General features: G+C 44.1%; 1 protein-coding gene across 1 annotated transcript in view; it reads right to left on the minus strand.

The window, feature by feature from the left end:
• Window positions 1-20731, minus strand: part of LOC149371413 (guanylate cyclase soluble subunit beta-1-like) — a 119075-nt gene that overhangs the window by 31331 nt on the left and 67013 nt on the right. Inside the window, exon 2 of the mRNA XM_089565655.1 lies at window positions 17720-17793. Coding sequence (XP_089421781.1) covers window positions 17720-17793 — 74 coding nt within the window. The remainder of the gene's footprint in view (window positions 1-17719; window positions 17794-20731) is intronic.

The following is a 20731-nucleotide window of genomic DNA, read 5'->3' on the forward strand; positions in this document are numbered from 1 at the left end:
TGCCCCTTTGTTGTGCTGGGATGGTTCGTAGTATTCCCGCCTAAAACAAAAAGGAAACACATTTCCAAGCTGTCAGGGTGAAGGAACGCGCCGCTTATATTGCAGTGGATGTATGGCGGCCATGCTTCAAGCATCCATTCCTCTTGGCTGTGATGGCAGGAATGTGAGCAACGTTATCGGCTGGGAGACTTTGCTAGAGGGGGCATATTTCCTAGTCTTTCCGGCAAGACAAGACGAGTAGTGTCTCAAGGGTTGCATTCGCCATGCCTGGACGGGATAACTTCAGTGGCCATGTGTGACACATTTACGTTCTCACTATATCTTCTCCATTGTTACTCTTGCATGGCATCACCCATATTTTTTGTTGTCTTTGCGTCTGTGCTACACGTTACCTCCACTCAGATACAATAACTAATATTTCAGCAATGACGATTTCAGCGCTGTGCCGTATTAAACGTGTTTCTGTCGTAGTCTGTGAGCTGTTGAATATAGCATCTTAAATTAGTTCATCGTATAGGAAAGCCATCATCATGCGAATGTCTGATAACATTCTGCTTCAACAAATGGCGACCTCAGCCAGGTTCACTATAATTTTTTTCATTATCGGACGTAAATTACACCCAATATCTTTTCTTGACAAGCCCGTCACTGTTAATCATTGTACAAGCGTCCAGTGGAACCAAAAAATGTAAAATATTGTGCCCTTTGCTATGCCTGAGTGTTGGATTGTCACAAATGGCCACCTCTATCGGGTGCGCACGTGTTGCTAAATAGCATAGCTGTTAGTAAATGTCATATTTTAGTAAATACTATCTTCTTATGGTAAATACCCATCTTTGACAACAGCTAGAGTGAATCAGAGACGTGCTTGCGGGCGCAATTAACCGCAGAAGCTGGCTTGCTGGCGGCTATTCCTTGCCGTTGGATGCTAGTAAGGAGGTTATTAACGCGATATTGACAGCGGTTCCAATGGTAGACTGCCATCACAAACGGTAATCAAAGCCTTAGAGAATGCGAAGGTATTTGTCCGTGTTTATGTTGCTAAAAGTTAGAACCCATGAACTACTGAGTCAAATTAAATATATTATATAATACAAGAGAAGTGCTAGTAACTTGCTCTCTAAAGAAAAAGATTTCATGCCGACTCTTACAATGTGCACAAATAGGTCTCGTTTCATTCGCATCGTTTTTCCTCAGGATTTCGTTCAGGCCTCAACATGTCTTTGCCGTTTAGCACCATAGCGGTGATTTTAAAAATATCAAATTAATCAAATCTCTCCACTGAAAATACCTTGAAGGTAGGCTTCCGTACTCATTCTGAGGTATCCTAGAGACACTGAAATGAGCCACGAATGCTAACGTAGGAAGAAAGAAACGTTTTTGGCTGGTTATAAGAGCGTCGAGAGAGAATATTTAGAGCTTAAATTTGTGCTGGAAGTGATGACGGCTTTGATTTATCAGTTATCAATAGTTACCAGTTATCTGTCATAGTCCAGCAAATAGGCTTCAATAGGCTTATTCTCACTAACATTGTAAAGATGGTTCCTAGCCAGAGATGGCTGATCAAGATTGTAGTCGGCTGCGAAGACCTCTTCGAGGTTGTTTTCTGTGCCAACATTACTATGAATAGCCTGTGCTTTTTTTCTGAGCGTACTGACCGAATTGCAGACCTCGGCTACCCACTCGATGACTCTGAACACCAATACCACTGGCTCTGTGACTAGAAAGTAATGTGCAGACAGCTGTCGTGACACGTGGTAAGTGCAGCTCGTTTGTCCCCAACCCACAGCGAGGGAATGACTATTTCCTATTCACCTACGGGTCACTGCGGCTAACAGTAGCGGCAATGTCAACATGCGACCCCACTTGGCTAATTGGCCCTACTCGGGGAACGGACAATAGAGGTGTGACTTTAGCAAGGAAACCCGTCCTGCATATAAAGCCTCAATTTCCCCTTTGACAGAGTTGCCGCTAGTGGGCGCATTTAAATTGCTTCAGCATTGCTGTTTTGGCGAAAAGACTGCATCCTCGCTCACGTGGTGATGTTTTTCCTCTCCTGGAGACCACAAAGGCTGCAAGAAGAGCGCGGCGCTCTATCAGAGACTTCACAGTCTCCACGAGAGGAGCTGTGTGGATGTGCCAAATAACGCCGCATGGTGTGGGCGGTATACAAAAATACAATGAGCTGACCACACTTCTGGAATGATGAGATTCTGCGTCTTGGAAACCTAGGGAGCAACAGCCATTTTGTATGGTGCCGTGTTTCACTCTTGAGCATGGTAGTAAACATGTAAAATATTCCCCCCCCCCCCCCCCCATTTTTTAAGCTCTTCAACAAAGCAATCACCTTCTGAGAGAGCAGCGCTTCTTCGAGCCGGGAGTTCGGTATTCGGCCTAGCAGCGGTAATGTCTGTTTGACGGAGGGCACCTATCTAGCAGCTGTGAGGTCTTGGCACAAGCGAGGGATTTCGATGCCGGCCTCGGGCGCCCCACTTTGAAGAAGGCGTCGTGGAAATGTTGCTTTTTTCGAACCTTTGGAACGAAACGGGTCGGCACTATTCCATTGTCTTTCACTACGAAAATCAACTGATTAAATAATTTTGAAATATTTATTTATTTATTTATTTATTTATTTATTTATTTATTTATTTATTTATTTATTTATTTATTTATTTATTTATTTATTTATTTATTTATTTATTTATTTATTTATTTATTTATTTATTTATTTATTTATTTATTTATTTATTTATTTATTTATTTATTTATTTATTTATTTATTTAAATCAACCTTTCCTGAGCAAGGTTTTGACTGCCTGCTTGCGTGATGTCCAGTTCATGGCGACAAGATTCTCACGGGACGGTTGCTACTGTTTAACGCGATATTCAACGACAGCTATTTGTGGGAATGTTCAAAATATTGTGCGACCTTTATTATTTGTCCCCGCTGACATAACGCTCATGACGTGACTATGCTCTCACACGTTACGTCACTGTGCTCAGATCACTCAGCGCACAGCACTGCTATCACGCATACTAATGCGTAAACATGACGCGGTGTTACCCTAACACCGCAAAACCGGGAACCCGCCATTAACAGCGGTCGCTGTAAAAGTAAACCACGCAAAACCGTAGCCGAGAGGTTCTTATTGAATACGGCTCCATTCGAGGAAGTCGCTTCGACATGTCGGTGCAGTTAAAACTTGGAAATGATTGCAATAAACGTTCGCCCTATGTAATGTGAAAAAATCTCTAGTTTGATGTATATTTAGTCGACAAAAAGAGTTTGCAAGATAAATGTGTAAAAAAGCATATTCCTTTTGGCAGAATCGACTTAGCTAATTGCCTGAAATTGTAGCAAATATGACAGAATGTGTGTCTCCAATCAAGCGAATGGCTCGCTGGGCTCCGCAATCATTCTTTTTTTTTTCCTGAATGCATGCATCCCGTAAACTTTTGCTGTCTACGGAACTGAAGTTACGGTAGGCGGCTCAAGCAGACGCGAAAAACATTTCGTGTTTTCTATACGGGAGGAAAATAACACAAAGAAATAAATCACACATAGGCCCGGTCGTGAAACAATGCTCATTAATTCTGGTATTACCTTTCTTTCTCTAGAAAGTTCAACGCTGATAAAAACAAAAGCGGGCAGTTTGTTTCTATGCTAAAATTTTTGAAAAGTGATATGATTCCACACGGCCGCATTAATTAGCATTCCCAAGTGAGCTAGATCGACTGAAATATCAGGCTTTGCAAAGAAGGCTAAGCTGGAAGCGAACGCTACGAAATATGTGCGTGGATTAATCTGCGTGCTCCGTTAGGTTTCCTAAGTAGCTACACTAGTTTTTTTACAACCTGAACTGTCAACAATGAAGAGCGCCGTGGTAAGATTATGATATTTATAGTGGTAAGAACGAGTATTACAGTCACGCAAAATGTTTTGACTTTAATTGAAGCATTCGGAGTACTTGGGACAACTTTCAATTCAAGCAAATAGCTCTCCAATTCACTTATTAGCCATCGACTACGAATATTGCTGCAGAGCAAACTATTTCATATGGGGCAGTTAAATTTCTCAATATTTTTAATTCGCCATGCTGATCGGATCTTGCGAACATAAGACTTTTGTGGCACTGTATATTTCCCAATAAAAAGACCTCTTGTCGTTCAAGCAGACCTCAATTAGGCGATTTTGTATACTGTAAGTTTAGTTGTACTCAGCTGATCTGGAATCCGTGGAAGTTAGAAAAACTGCATGACGACCATTTTCAGGCCACCGATCTCTTGGTGAAGCCTCTATGAAGTCCTTTACTGCCTTCCAGTGCAAGATTGCCAGTACTGAAAATCATGCCAAGAGTTTCTATGCCTGAAGGCGTTTAAACCGCTTGAAGTTGGGTTTGCTTAAGAACTCTTACTGACCAACAAAAAATTAAAGACTCCTCGCTACTCATTCTTTTCTATGAATAATATTTTAATTGCTGCAAATTTGATACCAATTCGCACCATCAATATATTTATTTACTCACGCTAGGGGTGAGCAGGAGCATGTTCCTTATGCGCAGCATATTCGAGCAACATAAACAGTGCATTCTGTCTTGCACTGAGATACTAGCGAGTGAAAAAGAAACAGCCATAAAAATTTTTCTCATTAGACAGTTTGTGCGGAGTGCGAAGGCCTAAAATTCGGGTTTCGTAGAAGGAAACGTCAGTTTCGCGCAATTTTTATGCTTTCCAGGTCACATGAAGCGGCCGCAATGAGTCGGAATATACGACATAACAGACGAATCTGCGGTGATCAAGCCCGTTACCCGTGTCGTGTTTCCAGGAGATTGCGCCACAATCAAACCTCGGCCGAGGGTAGGGAACTGAAATGATCTCGGTCACGCGGGTTGTTTGCGGCAGCAACTCCTTTGGGGCAGGGAATGTGGAAAAAGATAGCGGCAGAGAGTAGGCTTGCCTGTCTTCTCAGCTCTTGCTCCCGACGGCGCTCCAGCTCTGCGCCCCTATATCGAGTTAGCTGACAGCGACGCATATTGAATATGGTAATGTCCGCAGGGAGAAGAGCACGTGCCTTGGTCCGCGCTCGCTCTGGGGACTTCATATCAGATGATGCCTCGGGCGAATAATGCTCTTCTCCTACGCGGCCTCCTCTGGCAGGCACTGGTCGTGACGTTGTTCTTGCATCTCTACTCTCACCCACAACATTTCCATCACCACCAAAGCGCTGTATTTCTTTCGCCTTTGACTAGCCTGCTGCATGCCACAGGGACAGCGGCTCTTGGCACTTCTGTCAGAGTCATGCCTAGAAATACTGCGGGGCTGTGAAGGTCATTTAGAACGCGACTGCGGGTGAATGAGAAAAGAAATTAGCGGCCTCCTTTAAACAAGAAAACTTCTTGATTCTTTCTCTACAGCTTTATTAGTAAAGTCCTCTCTTGGCAAAACAACTGTGGTGAGTGTGTATGCGCGAGCGTTCGTGAGTATGTCTGTGTGTGCTCCCTGCGTGCATGCATCTGTGCGTGCGTGCGTGCGTGTTTGCGCGTGGGAAACCTTTACCCCTCCTCAGCGCTCCAGCGGATCGGAGTTGATGGGGAAACTTTTCGCCCACCTACCGTTAGAGCTCTTTCTCCTACCTACGAGCCTCTAACCCACACGCATCTAACTTCATACTTCAGAATATTACGTAGCAACGCAACGTAAAAGAGATATAAAAATCACATTAAAAAAAATGGGAGGGCAATTAATGTAAAACGAAATGCACAACCAGTACTGATAAAGCAGATTATTCCCACTCCATTTTATGGTGACCTACGCATATATTTTTTCGGACATTCCGGAAATCTTCCATCCATTTGAGCCGGCTATTCGTGGAAACCGGTTCCGCTCAGAACTGTAAGTCGAACTATCTCTTGAAGAAACTGTCGAAACGTAAACCGATGACGAACTTATGCTATGTGAAGGCCGAATTAAATAAATTTGGAGATTTTTCATTTATGTTTGACAGCATTCAGTGCTTCGTCAACTCTTAGTCTGCCGTCAGGTTGGTTTTGATCAGTGCTCTATATCGTACGTGCTCTTAGTCAAAGGTAAACTCTCCGTCTCTGCCCCCACCCCCCAAAGACGCGCAAACATTGCAACGTTCGTCGATTCTTCTGGGAGGAGACATGCCGATAAAAAAAAAAAACAAGCAGAACTTCCTACAGCCGTTTCTTGCAGCCCCTTCCTTAGCGCCATGTGGTGGGTTCTGAACGAACGTCATGCATCTAAGCTCTGAGACGATGATGATGATGATGTCCTCAGGCTTAATGGCACATACCCACTAAGCCTGAGAACATCGAAAGTGACGTTCCAACGTTCCTCTTCTTCTTTGCTCGGTGTGTCACTACATATTCCCTCAATAGCTCTTTGATTGCCTCACTGCGCCATTCTATGAAACTTTCGTGGATAGTTTATCTAGTTCAGGCGCTCTGTCATTAGTCGCATGCCGGCTTCCTACAAAACCACCTGACGGAAGAGTGCTCGCTGAGGCAGAGGTGCCGGAGTACGCTCCGCAGAGGTGACCAGGTGGCCGTACTTGCTGCTTCCAGCTCTTTTAGACAAAGTTACTTCTAGACTCCTGCAAGAATCTTTACATCGCAATCTCAGCAAAACCACGCAGCGCTGTCGTGCCAGGAAAGTGAGGTTTATAATGACGCGGGTCTATCTGCAAAGGTGGCAGCGTTTGTATTTGGGCGGTGTTTTAGCGTTGTCAAAGAAGTAGCTTCTCCCCTGGACGCTTCCGCTCATTCCTCATTCTCCACCAAAGGATGCCATACCTTCGAAGTTATTCTTACTTGAAATACAATTAATCAAATCTGCCTCTTAATAGAGCGGCAACGAGCTCTTGCTTCTTCAAGGCTGCACAGATTTATAGGGACAGAGTATAGCATGTTCCCGGCCGTACGCAACATCTAGAGATAAGCAGAACGAGAGAGAGAGAATAAAGAGAGAAGATAAGAAAGGGAGAACGCAATATTCGTTTGGTCGTGACGACCAAGGACCGACAGTGGGAAAGGCACCAGAGCTGCCACATCACCAGCTTGTTTCCGGCCTTCGCTTTTTCGAAACTGAACTCATATGCGTGTTTAGTATGGAGGTAGGGACGGTTCCTTAAACCGTCGTTTCCTGTGCTCGTCCGTAGCAAAGAGCCAATGATCCTGACGAGCCAACCGAGAAAAAAAGAAATCTTCCCTCAATTCTGGCACCCGCACTTTCCTAGATATCTGCGGCTCTTAATGTGGCGGTAATCGCTCTCCCCCCCTGCGTGACTGCAAATCGCCTCTAATTTGGACGGCTGAATGGTACGTGCGCGGAGATAACATGTCCTCGATGAGAGAAAGGAGAACCTCTACTTGCGTGTCTGTGGCTCTTAAGGCTATATAGAGATTTCCTTAAGTAGACATTTTGGAATGTTTGAGCTTGAGTCTCACTTTATTCATTCGAGCCCATAATGTTGAATCGAGATGCCGTACGATGAGAGATTTCGAATTCTTGAACGGCGCCAGTGCCCCTTGTAGCTGCTGCTCAGTGGACACACGCAACATTTTTTACAGATACAGCGCTTCTTCGCACCGTCTACGGGCGTATACCGGCAGGAAAGTATTGTATCTGACAAGAAGGTGTGTTTTGGTGTCTTCTAGCGTTTCATGACGAAGAGACCGGTTCGGCAGAGATTATGACCAGCCTCTGTCAATTAGCTTATGTGTGCGGGCATTCCCCCACTGCCTTGCCACCATGGTGGCATCACGTGGCGGCTACGGAATAATGCGGGGGGGGGGGGGGGGGGAGCAACCGAAGCACCAGACGGATGCCAATGAAAGTAAGAATTGGCAACTAACTAGTGAAAAACGAAGGCTGATCATGTTGGTGTTGTTCTACACAACATTGAATTTATTTTTTCTTAGTTCACTGGTGTCGTATTTCTTCAAACAAACGTCAACTTATCCATAACAGCTTTACTTCTGCTTCTTAAAAACTCGAAAGGGCAAGATAACTTCACAGTATACTTTGGCAAATCTTTGATCTCATTGTTTCCGTTTTGAATACCAGAATTCAAAGCATGAATAGAGTATTTTAAAAGTGGCTTTAATTCTCCATTTCTTTCTCAACGACATTTTGAAGCGTTAGAATGCAAAGACATGCGGCTTGCTGCTGACAGCGCTAAAGAACTTCTGCCATAATCCATACCTCTTTCATATTTTTTTTATTTTAATTCAGTTCTCTTGGTTGTTATTTTTGCTCATTGCCGCTAAACCTTCCAAAGTTCTCTTTCATATTTTTTGTTCACAGCGGCTTCATCGCGGCCTCATGATCTAATTATACACGCGGCAAATGTCGAGAAGTTTTCCGTCTTTCCACATAGACGACATCCAAGAGTCCTCCATAGCGGCGGCTAAGGCCAGTTGGTCGGTCTTCCCTACAGTCTTTGGATCGGAACAGAGGAGCAAGGTCTCTCATTTATCTAAAGACTTTATGATTCTTCCCTGAGACTTAGCCGGAGGGCTTTCCCAGATGATGTAATTGATATAATATGAGCTCCGCCTTTGCGTAACTTACACTCTCTAGAGTACTGGCTCTCGTAGTAGAGGCTGTACAACATCGGGCTCAGAAATGAATTGCTTTGCAAGTGACGCCAACCGGCCTGACTCTTGTTTAAGGATGCATCGGCTGGATGATATTTAACCCACCCTAGTCTATAGTGTTTTGGGATCTAACGGTAAGACACTAAGCGGTCGCGCCCAGTGAAACCCTCAGCGAGCTCACCAGCTCGGAAAGCAAGTCCTCGAGCTAATTTTGAGCTGCCTCCTTCCCAGTGAAGGAGGCGTGCGCAGGTCTTAAAATCATTTGAATTCGTTCCTCGCCTCCGAAGCAATTCTTCCTCCGTAAAATTCATCACCGCATCCTTAAAGTCGCTAACTATAATTTTCGCTGACGTAATTGCAAGTTCTGAGCTAGATGTCACCCGCTAAGAAAAGCTAAGGAAAGAAAAATTGCTGATGAATGAGGCAAATAAAGAAACGAATGCTGCTACCGCTTTATATGCGCGCTCCTACAATGCGCTCCACGTTTCCTGCAATGAATTTAATTCTAGTATACGAGGTCTGTTAGAAAAGTATCCGACCTTTGGCCGTAGAAAAAAAATGGCATAACTGGAGCGTTGGAAACCTAATTACCTTCAAAGTAGTCTCCTTGGGACTCCAGACACTTCTCCCAGATCTGCTGCCACTGTTGGAAGTATTCCGAAAAGGCCTTTTTCTGAATGGAGTTAGCTCAGCTGTCGTTGCAGCCATAATGTCCTCTCTTGTCTGAAATCGCGCTCCTTTCAATGGCCTCTTGATTTTCGGAAACAACCAGAAGTCGCAGGGGGACATATCAGGAGTGTAAGGAGTCTGCCGAACTACAGGAGTCTGGTTTTTCGCCAAAAAATCTGAATCAAATGCGAGGAATGTGCAGGAGCATTGTCGTGATGGATGCGCCAATTTCTTGTTGACCTCAACTCCGGTCTCTTGCGCCGCACAGCATCGCGTAGGCGACGGAGGACACCCCTGTGGTACTCTTTGGTCATTGTTTGACCCTGGGGCGTGCGTACTCGTGGTGTACCACACAGCGAGAGTCCAAGAAAGCATTCAGCATCACTTTGACGTTGCTGAGCATTTGCAGGCCTTCTTTGGTCTTGGGGACGTGGAATGCTTCTACTGTGACGACTGGGATTTGGTTTCCGGGTCGTACCCGTACACCCAAGACTCGTCACCAGTGATTATGGTGTTGATGAAGTCGAGGTCACTGTTTGTGGAATCCAGCGTGTCCTGTGAGACTTCAACACGAAGCTGATTTTGCTCCACCGTGAGCAGCTTCGGCGCAAGTTTCGCCGCAACTCTCTTCATGGCCAAATCTTCGGTGATAATGGAATGTGCAGAAAAACTACTGATGTTCACCTCTTCCGCAATTTCTCGGATAGTCACACGACGGTCCCGCATCACCAGAGCGTTCACTTCGGCAATGACCTAGCCATTTCGGCATGTTGATGGCCGACTGGAGCGTGGCTCGCTCTCCACCGATGTGCGGCCATTTTTAAACCAGTTTTACTATTGCTTAATTTGTGTGCTGCTCTAAGCATCATCACCGAAAACCGTCTGAATATTCCGAATGGTTTCCACTTGGCTGTCGCCCCGTTTGTGGCAAAATTTGATGCATTAGCGCTGCTCCTGTCGCACCGCCATTTTGCTTGCACTAAAAAACCGACGAGAGCACCCCGCACTACGTCACTCAAACGCTGCCTCCCAGCGACTGACGCTATCGGCAGGCGGGAAAAAATTCGTGCATGCGCATGACGGCTCAAAGTCTGCTGGTGCAAGCGCGCTTGTTTCATATCCATCAGGTGTTCGCAAAAAAAAATAAGGTCGGATACTTTTCTAACAGACCTCGTATACTCTCGACGACCAGTTGGACTGTGAAGTCTTTTTTAGATATGTTGTTTAATTTTGTATTTTTTCTACCATAGAGAAACTGATAAGGTCGTATCATAGACTAAACTGCGTCATGGTGCCAAGTTTATTTGTTTTTATTTATTTTGTGTGTTTTTGATAAAGCATTAATTAACCAAGGCCTTGCTAGCTGCAGTTTTACTCCCAGCTAACCCCACGTTGCTCTCGTAATGAAACCTATGAGAGGAAAGAGAGCTGAATGCGGTCAAAACGGCAATTGAGACACAACTTAAACTATTTTTCCTGAGCATTGTCTTTCATAAAAACCACAGAAAGTGACTGTACCCTCCCACACGCCGTGCCAGAAACGTTTTTCGTTTTAGGTTTCTTGTCGCTCACCGCTCTAATGCCTTGTGGTTCTCCCAATGAAATCAGGTATATCGTTTTTTGTTTTTAGCCGTAGGGCGCGGTAAACAACGGGAGTTCTTTTGCCTTCAATGTAGGCAACAAAACAGCTCAGAGAGGGACGTGAGCAGACACCATTAGCGCTCAGCTGGCATACGGGACAAATGGGGCTTTGATTATTATTAAGCAGTAGCACTACCCCCAACCAAAATTAATAACTTTGCTCCCGCAGCGTGCTTGATCTTTCTAATGCTGGTAATTATGATAATAATAATCATTTGAAATGAGCCTTTGGACGTCTGGAGCGATTCTGCGGACTTTTTAATTGTGTGTCAGGGCTAGACGGAGGGACGTGCGAGTGGTCTTTCTGATTTTTTATTTGTGTCTTCGAATATCGGAAGTTCTGGATGTTCACTTCTGCAATTTCAGCTTGCTCTTCTGCGAAGGTCGGTGAACCAGCCAGCGTGCACAATATTAACACCCATCTGAGTTCTTGCCTCAAACCTATTATTTAGATCGACGTCGTGAAAAGCTTCGATTAACGAGGACCCTTGCACTCCACTTACGGCGCCGGACCAGACCGAGGACGTCGATGCCGGGTGCACCCGCTGATTGTAGAATTGTCAGAGCGGTTTCTGAGGCGCTTTTTTTAAGCATGGAGCTTTAATTGTATGGCACCTTTTGTATCAGTGAGGCCATTAGGATTACCAGGTTTAATTACACAAAATAAAGGCCAAAATATGGTGGTTTGGTTCTGCTTCTTTCTGGAAGCACACATCTTATGCCGAATAGCGATGGCGCAATAGGAATATATCCTCAGTTTTTATTCAAAGATCGAAGTTTACTTCTTCATTTGAACTGGGGGGCTGAGAGGAAAATATGTATGCCACGAAATGACCGGACAGCCTTTTTCCAGTTTCGTGCAGTTTCTATTTTTGTTTCGTCTACTAAAAGTGGGGTTATTAATTTTGCGCTTGTAGAAAAATAGATAAGGACCTGAGAGGATTAGGACTTGATGACAGGGCGGACGGTCCTTTCTTCTTTTTGTAAGGATCGTACTTCAGATAATTTGGCTCTTCTCATGACTCCCATGTTCACGAATAGCTTTGCCAGCTGCTCCAGTCGGGCGCTGAAGAACGATGCACCAGTGTGCTCGCACTTATTTCCTCTTTCGTGTCATTTTTTCCCATTTCTAGCAGATGCGCCTCCACAGTATCAATGGTTATAACGCCTTAAATCCTCGTTGGTAGCTTCTGCTGGTGTACCTATAATGACAAATTACAAAGGCAGTGCTGTTCAGACTACAAAACAGGGTCACCTAAAATACTGAGGAAAATGAGAGGCGAAAACTTTTTGAGCAAAATTGCGGGTTAATTCACTAGTTTAATCACTGCTATGGACTAAGTTCCAGGTGTTGGAAAAGTTTTCTTACAGTCTTCATTCATTTTTAGCATTGACGATCTGAAGGGTTACGACACGTCAGGAAGAAAGTACCTATATGCTGCAGTTACCTGATTTCAAGCCACACAACATGCTTACGTGACACTAAGCCCACCACAACACAACTCAAGCCACAAAGTTAGGTAGGTAGCATTACACCTTATCTCATTGTTGACCTATGCATTTTTAAAACAGTCATGTATGCGTCTTTACAAGCTCTAGTCATCAACAATGGCTTGTGCAAGGGAGGTCCATAGAAAAATACAAAAATGCAGCAAATGCTTTGCGAACAACACACAAAAAACCATTGCCTTTCCTAAACATTGTTTCTGCTGAAATTTGAGTTTTATGTCATTTTTTCGAAACGGAGGATACTTCTGCCCTGCAATAAAGCAGGCGCTGATTATTCATTCCCTTAGTTTAAATTACACGAAAAAAACTGAGTTGCGGAAAATTAGTGCAAATTCACTATTCGGAAGGATAAACCTCGAGCAAGAATTTGAGCCGTTTTGAGGTGAGTGCCAAGATAGATAAAATTATATATATATATATATATATATATATATATATATATATATATATTAATTATAAAATTAAATCAAACAAAGATTACCGTCACTGTGATTTGAGCCCCTTCGCTGGCCAGTGCTCGAGCGCAGTAGACTATCGCCGCAGGGTTTTTTTCTTTATTGCGTGAAAATCAGTCCCGCACACCGCCGTCCTCATAAACGTTGATCCACGGCACGAAGACACAGACAGAGAACTCTGTGTTTTCATTATCGTTTTCATTATCATACATGAAATTTTGCATTCGCAACTTTATAAAATTCAGGTAAAAATTCTCTGAAATTTTTTTTTTACCCATAGCGAAATTTGCTCTTTATTTTCTAATTAAAATTAACGTTTACATTTTACCAGTCGAAATACGATCAGTAATACACCTGAAACCATCTATTCATTACGTGTGCAAGGTTGTGCATTATAAGGCAGATGAAACATATGGTTCGTGACAAACAAGCACACCACTGTTTCATCGCGCAGTCTACACCGCTTGAACAAAATGCCACAGTTATGTCACAGAGCAGGCATCGACCTAAGAGTGAGGAACAAAGCCTGTAATAGTTGCTGCGCATGAAACCTGCGCCCTTGAAAACACGGAGTGCCATACCATGGTATCTGTCTTTAATCCCACGACACTCAGTAGCTACCGCCTGCGACGCTGTCCGACGACCCTCAACAGCTTCCCCAGGACTGCTATACAGCAAAAGCTCCAATCATGAAAATATGGCCTTTTGTTTATAAACTTTCTGCCGTCACGAACGACTAGCGGCTGCTCTTCCATTTTCCTGGTCCAACGCTTCCTGTCTGTGAAAAAAAACAAGCTCAAATATGCGTTTTCATTGAACTTATTTTACATTATCTGTTTGTTCCCTACGGCTACTGCAGACTTTCACTTTAAATTCGCACTTACTAGCAAGAAACGAAGAGAAGTGGCCGTCTGGCCAGGAATGGCAGATCCCAGAGGCTGCTTTAAATTCCGCCTCCCGTTATTCTTATTTTTTCTCCCCTCGTTTTTTACTGTTTTGTGTTCGTTCCCTGGTTTCTGAGCTTGTTTCTTGCGAGACCGCGACAGGGTCCAACTCGATGCTTTGGCTGTTCAGCCAGCCGTCTGTCTTCCATGGAGATCACGCGGCTCTTCGCTCGGCGCAGCATCTGGCATGCTGCACAATCCTATTCTTCTTTTGCGTCTGCGCCTATTTTATCCACTTTTTCCTGGGTGAGGGACGGTGACACGTTTCGTCCTGCATGCACTCGCATCGTAACTGTCTGCGATACTCCAGGTCACTGCATGCCTTCCGAAGCCGCCTTTCTCGCAGCTCGGACTCCGTCTCTCAATTTCTCCCAGTACTCTCTACCAGCTCTCTCCTGTCAAACTGTCCCCGGCCCCTTGTACTGACTCCCTTTTTGTTGTCGCGTAATGCCAATGCGCTTTATTCTCTTCTCTTTACTAGCTTCATGTTTTTTCCTTCTGAAGCCCATCCTGCATCGCAACATCTTTGCATGGTAATCGCTGCAAAAGCCGAGCACAATCCGTCTCCTGCCTGCTTTGCTCATCGTGCAGCTTGCCTTTCACTCGCTGGAGACACCCCCAAAGAAATGGCCCCAGAAAAATAGAGGGAGGGGCGAGGGTATACTGATTCGGTAAGACGCCGCGCGCGCTCCAGTGACACGGAGATGCGAAAAAAAGGAAGCCTGCTGCGACATGCAGTGGACGCAAGAAACACTAATAGGCTGCGGTTAACCACTATGTGCCTCTCGGCCACTCTCTCTTCTATCTTTCTTGCCGGCCTATATGGTGCGTCACTCCATGCTTCAGCTGTATCTCCGGCCAGTAACGTCGTCTCGACTGTTTTTTTTTTCCTCTCCATCTTCCCTCTCTTGACTGCCGTTTCTCAATCTTTCCTCGATGTCGGAAACGATCACTAAGCGCCCCGTTTCTTGTTCTTGTTCCTTTTCTTTTGTTCTTACTCTCACTCCCGTCTATGTGGACCGGACATAGAAATTCTCTGTTACCGCACTTTTATTCGTTTCAGTGAAACGCTGGCTTCGCTAAATTATAGGAACACGGGAATATTGTTGTAAAAGTAGTAGGATATCACGAGTAGTCAAATACATGTCAATATAAGCCCAGAGCTTTGGTCTGACTGCGCTGCATCATGTATTTTAAGCATCCTGCGATTGCGAGATGCTAAGAATAGAAATGTTTCAGGTTTCGCGTATGTTCTAGTCGCAATAGTTCCCCAAATTACTGTGCACATATCCGCTGCGAGCTCCCAGCTTAACTGCAAAGAGGCACCGATAAGCCGAATATTCCAGGCGCTTTAGGCGCTCTCACCTCAAGAGAAAAAGATTACGCGAAAGCCTTTCGGTAAGAGCAGGCATGTCGTAACACATGGTGCACCTCATTTGGTCAATAACCACTTTTCTTAAAGCAAATAAGTGTTGTCAGTGGCAGATATTGTTCTGGCTATGGTTCCAAATATGACATCCAAAGGCAATTATTACCGCAAACACTTGGAAACTTAACCGCATCGCGATAGCTCAAGAATTAACGAGGGTAGATTTCTTTCAACACTGATGAAAAAGCTTTCATAAACTCTGAAATAAAAAGAATTTACATACTGTACCTTCAGAATGCAACCCCGCCGCGGTGGCTCAGTGGTTACGGCGCTCGGCTGCTGGCCAGAAAGATGCGTGTTCGATCCCAGCCGCGGCGGCTGAATTTCGGTGGAGGCAAAATTCTAGACGTCCGTGTACTGTGCGATGTCAGTGCACGTTAAAGAACCCCAGGTAGTCGAAATTTCCGGAGCCCTCCACTACGGCGTCTCTCATAGCATGAGTCGCTTTGGGACGTTAAAATCCAATAAACCCAAACCCAAACTCAGAATACAGAAAAGCACGTGAAAAATCGCTATGCCGACATTACAGACATCTGTAATAGTGGAGACGGATTAGCTTAGACCTGTGCCGGTTTACCGTACTCCTTTCTGCGCACGCTCAGTGGCATCGGTGGGATCAAATGGGATCATGCGTATTCTCCGCCTGTGTGCCGTGACTCGTATACAAACACGCTAGTAACCACCTTATGTGCTAAAAGTCTCTTGTGCCACCATATTTCCGCTGTATGGCTTCTACTTATCGCCGAAAGAATGCGTGCTCAGTGTGTAACACATTTACGAAAAGATTGCTAAAGTTAGTCGACTAATATTGCCACGTAGTTTCAGGGCGCGGACCTTGCATTGCTCTCCAGATGGCGGCTGTCACGATGAAATAATTACTGTTTAGTTTTCTCAGTGGCGTGCGCTAAAAAGTGTATAGCATAGTTGAGAGCTCCATGCTATTTCAATGCAGCTACGTTTCATCTTGATTTTTTATGAAATCCTTAGTAGACGGGCTTTTTTCATGTAGTTTTAATCATATTGCGGCCTGGTGGACAACAACCAAACCTTCTAGCGCCTCCGAAGCCGGGAGAGCAATTTTATTGCAGGTAGTATCAGAAGGACCGTTTCACTCATGCGAAAACCATGAAGCCACGGGTAAGCCGCCAGGGCATGTAGGTAAGCAGGGAAACAATCTACCATGTTTTGCGTCGGGAAACGGTGTGCGAAAAATAAAGAGCCTTATTGAGTTTCGACGTGGTATAGGTAGCCACACTATTTTCTCACTGTCTATAGAATTGGTTTTCTCATCCTCTCTATCTATTTTTGCTTCTGCCTTTCTGCCTTGTTCTCATGTAAAATTTCATTTGCATTAATCAGTAACTAAGACTCTTGACGCACACAAAAAGGGTGCTTAACGAAAGTGCGCCTCCACCCTTCCCCTTAATCAGCCTCGCTCATTAAGCAGCCTATTTTTTCTCACCACTGCATCCGGTGTGCAAATTATCTCTTGTACTTACTCCTCACTAGAATTCATCGAATTAGGTTATCTTCGTGTTCCTGGTAATACGCTATCAGGGGCTAGTTGGTGCACGGTTGAATCTTCCTCCTTGGTGCATGGCTGAATCTGCGTTCATCGTCTGTCTCCATCCTGTGTTGTCTGGTGCGTGCATGCATCTTTTTTCGTGTTCCTGCTCCACGAAAATTGCGTGGGATGACACTTGCGCTATAGTAATGTTGTTATCTTCATATGATCCCCGACTTCACGGCGTCGCAATCACTGCTGCAATTATTCTCAAGTTGTTCCAGTGTTCTTTCTTTCTTTCCTTCCTTGTTCCAGCTGCCTGCAAGGTGCAACGGTTTCTTCTCCTGCGACCCAGTTTCGATTTGTGACGCCGCCTTTTCCTCCCTTAGCAAGAATCATTTTTTTCCTCCCTCCTGAAAAGTAATCTTCGCGTGCAGATCCCATAAATATCTTCTTCATTCTTGCTTGCCGATTACTATCTTTCTTGGGCAGAATCCGCACTATCTGCCTACTTATTACCCTTTTCCAACAATCATAAACAAGAAATGTTTCATCTTCTCGTTAGATGCATTTGAAGAGATCATCTGTTTGTGCTTGTAGGCAGTGCTTCAAAAAGGCAGCATATTTTACTTTTTTTCCATGCAGCACAAACAAAATTGAAACTGCTTCGCAGGAACCGACATAATCTTTCTCATCCTTTGAAAGAAGACGTCATACGTTTGTGTACACAAAACATCAAGCAGCCGATCTGGCCGTCAGCATGTGATCCGCAGTTCTCGGCACTATTCTTATTACCGAAGGGTAAAAAAAAGCCTGTTTACCGCGCGTCTCTTTAAACACAAGTTATCTTAAGAAGCATGCAAGCCGAGGCGAGGTATGTTCTGCGTCGTATAAAAGCGACAAGCCAAACGCTCACAGCGTGAGCGTGCATGATAGAGCGTACTCACAGAATTTTCTCCCATGCGTCCAGTCCGTGCTTCGTGCGCACCATATCCTCGAGAGCGCAGTGAACGAATCCATACTGAAAAACAAAAGACAAAGATTAAGCACCTCATTCAAAAATAAATTTGCTTAGGAGCTGCAGCCACTGGAAGAGAGAGAAAACTTTTTCTTAAAAGAAATTCGAGAAGCCATAGAAAATATTTTCCCGCTCACTAATTAAGCAGCCCTGAGAAACAGTAAATGAGTGTGAATTTCTAGGAAAAAGGCATGAAATCAGGAAAGAGAAATATTCCTTAAGAGCATATAGAAGAAAACGTCGGGAATCGCCTGGTGTTATAGGCCCTTGAAGGAATACTCGTTATTTTAGAGCCATTTGGTTTAGAATGCCTTTCATATATTTAAGTTAGTAGGACATTGTTTGCAATATTTCAGTATAACAACAACTAAAGGTATTAGACAGGCCACTACATTAAGTTGCTCCAGATTCGTTTCTTTCGATCCGTCATGGTAGCTCGGCTACCATGCTTATCGCCATGGTTATGGCACTCGGCTGCTGACCCGAAGGTTGCGGGTTCGATCCCGGCTGCGGTGGTAGAATTTCAATGGACGCAAATTCTACAGCGTGCGGTCCGATGTCAGTGCACTTTAAAGAACCCAAGGAGGTCGAAATTTCCGGAGAACTTCACTACGGCGTCCCTCATAGCCCGAGTCGCTATGGGACATTGAACCTCCATGAACCATAAACTTCCTTTCTGTCAAGATGCATCAGGAAATTTTCATCCTGTCTATATTTTCTGTGTGAAGGTGTCAAGGTGGCATCGTAGTTAGTCCGTTTTTCTTGCCTGATTTGAAATTATTTGGGTACCTCCTTTGATTGGCGTGCGAGCCTATATTTTAGCGACAAAAAGTGAGTTTTTTACTTTTCATTTAAGCACTGAATTTTGCCATGAGGAATGAAACGTATTGCTGTGAGCTCCTTCATTTTATTTCCTGCATAAATGCAATCATAGGTGAAGCACACCTAGGTGGCAATGTTGAGTGTCCTTCCATTGACGTTTTTATTTTTTGGGAAGACTTTTATGCTCATTGAGACGAACGCCGGACTCCTATAGCTCGTGATTCTCCTTTCACGCTTCGGCCCGATAGATACACACTTATTCTTTGGGCTTAGAATAAAAAAATGAGGCTTGTATTTCAATCTTATTTTGAACTCCACAGTGTTCCGCTGCTGATACTCTCACGTCGGCGCTATAGAACTTTGTCATACTACTCCATGTTATGGATTAAGCTTTTGACAATGGGAAATATTTTTGTAAGCACTTCATGAATGGTTGGAAAATCGTTGAAACGAAAATAAAAAACTGTACACTGTTCGAGAAAGAAAGCTCCAAACGGCCACGCATTGAGTCGCTCACGAAAGTAATGCGTTGGTCTTATTTGCTCAACATCGAGCAACAGCCCATTAGACTGACTCCAGGCACTTTAACCCTAACAATTTTCATAATGGCCACTTCTCCTTTCAAGCGTAGCAGAATAGAAGAAGCGTGCTGCGAGCATTATTACGAGCCATTTGGTTGCCGTAGAAACTTCGATATGCTCTATAAGCACACGGTTGTTTTCTACTTAAAGAAAGGTGGACCACCGTTAACCTTTGCGGGACAAAGCATTCGCATTTTAACTGAAGCTGAGTTCGCGAGGGTTGATTGGAGCGAAAGAAAAAAACGACTCACGAACTGTAGAACTTTTCGCAAAATGCGTCGCATGGCTGAAGTTTATTAAAAAAGCAGGCCGCTTCGAAGTAGATGAGCAGTTTCTGACTGCACTTTAACGAACCCGTAGAGAAAGTGACAGGGCCATAGACCGGGCACTGCTAATTGACTCTTAAATACAAAGCAATACCAAAAGGCTTGTCCGTTTATACCAGAGTAGTCAGGGTGTTTCTTTTTTTCTTACCCTTTGCATTTGAAGGGAAGTGCAGACTTCTTTGCTTCCTAGCACAAGTAAATATGGTAGAAACTTTACATAATTTTTCTTTATTTTCTCGTATTCAAAGAGGAACTAAGCCGTTAACTAAATATGTAAGATGAAGACTAAAGTTTGCATGATTTTTTTACAATTGCAGATAGTATGCACTTGTCATCGTTCGCAACAAAAGTTGATAGTTTAGCGCCCTTGTTCGTTTGTCCCCCTTCTTCGTTGTTGCTTTCCTCACCCCAGAGTTTGTAAGTATGTGCCCCAACTAGACCTACCACAAATATTACTCATATTTCTCTCGCTGGTTATAATCTGACAGCGTGGCCAAACATCAATGCCTATAAGAGAAACTTGATTGCTGAGCCGAAGACACTACAAGGAGTACAAACAGTGTCTAAATGCTGGCACCATTCATTTTATTACTTCCGCATCCATATAAGATTTTGATGATTTCAACTCAATACCACCAGACTTTAAGACCAGAATGAAGATAGCGTGCACCTTCCATCTTTCCAGTGCGTACTCTTTTTTTGTCAATCCCTGCCAAAAAAAACAGAAGTAGCCACACGTAACAAATAATGGTGATGACTGGTCGTCACGTTTTAATTATATAGTAAATCATTTGCGTCCCAATTTTCAACGTTGACTGTCCCATTCATAAGAAAATGCAGCAAACCTAACTAAATCAACATAACAAACACAAGTACTTCATATATAAACAAAAGACTACCACTAACACATTTGGCTGGCGAAGACTTTCAGCGTGATGATTAACACATCTCGTGAGGAGAGTAATACCAGTTCGTGAAAACGTGCATTGAAAATAACCGTGCTCTTTATGACCCCAGGTATGGTTCATGAAAACTCGTGCCTCCAGCCGATACGGGAAATTTTACCGCAGCACAGGTTTCGGAACAAGAACAACAGTATCAAGGAGCCGTAAGACCGGCCTTTTCACTTTCCCACGGACGTTTCCGCACTATGGTAGAGGTTCCTACCGGCCACAAACTTTCCATGGGCGCGGATTTGTTTCGCACGTTCGC

The sequence above is a fragment of the Amblyomma mixtum genome, chromosome 1 (assembly GCF_055824585.1).
Source record: "Amblyomma mixtum isolate Tamu chromosome 1, ASM5582458v1, whole genome shotgun sequence".
Lineage (NCBI taxonomy): Eukaryota > Metazoa > Arthropoda > Arachnida > Ixodida > Ixodidae > Amblyomma > Amblyomma mixtum.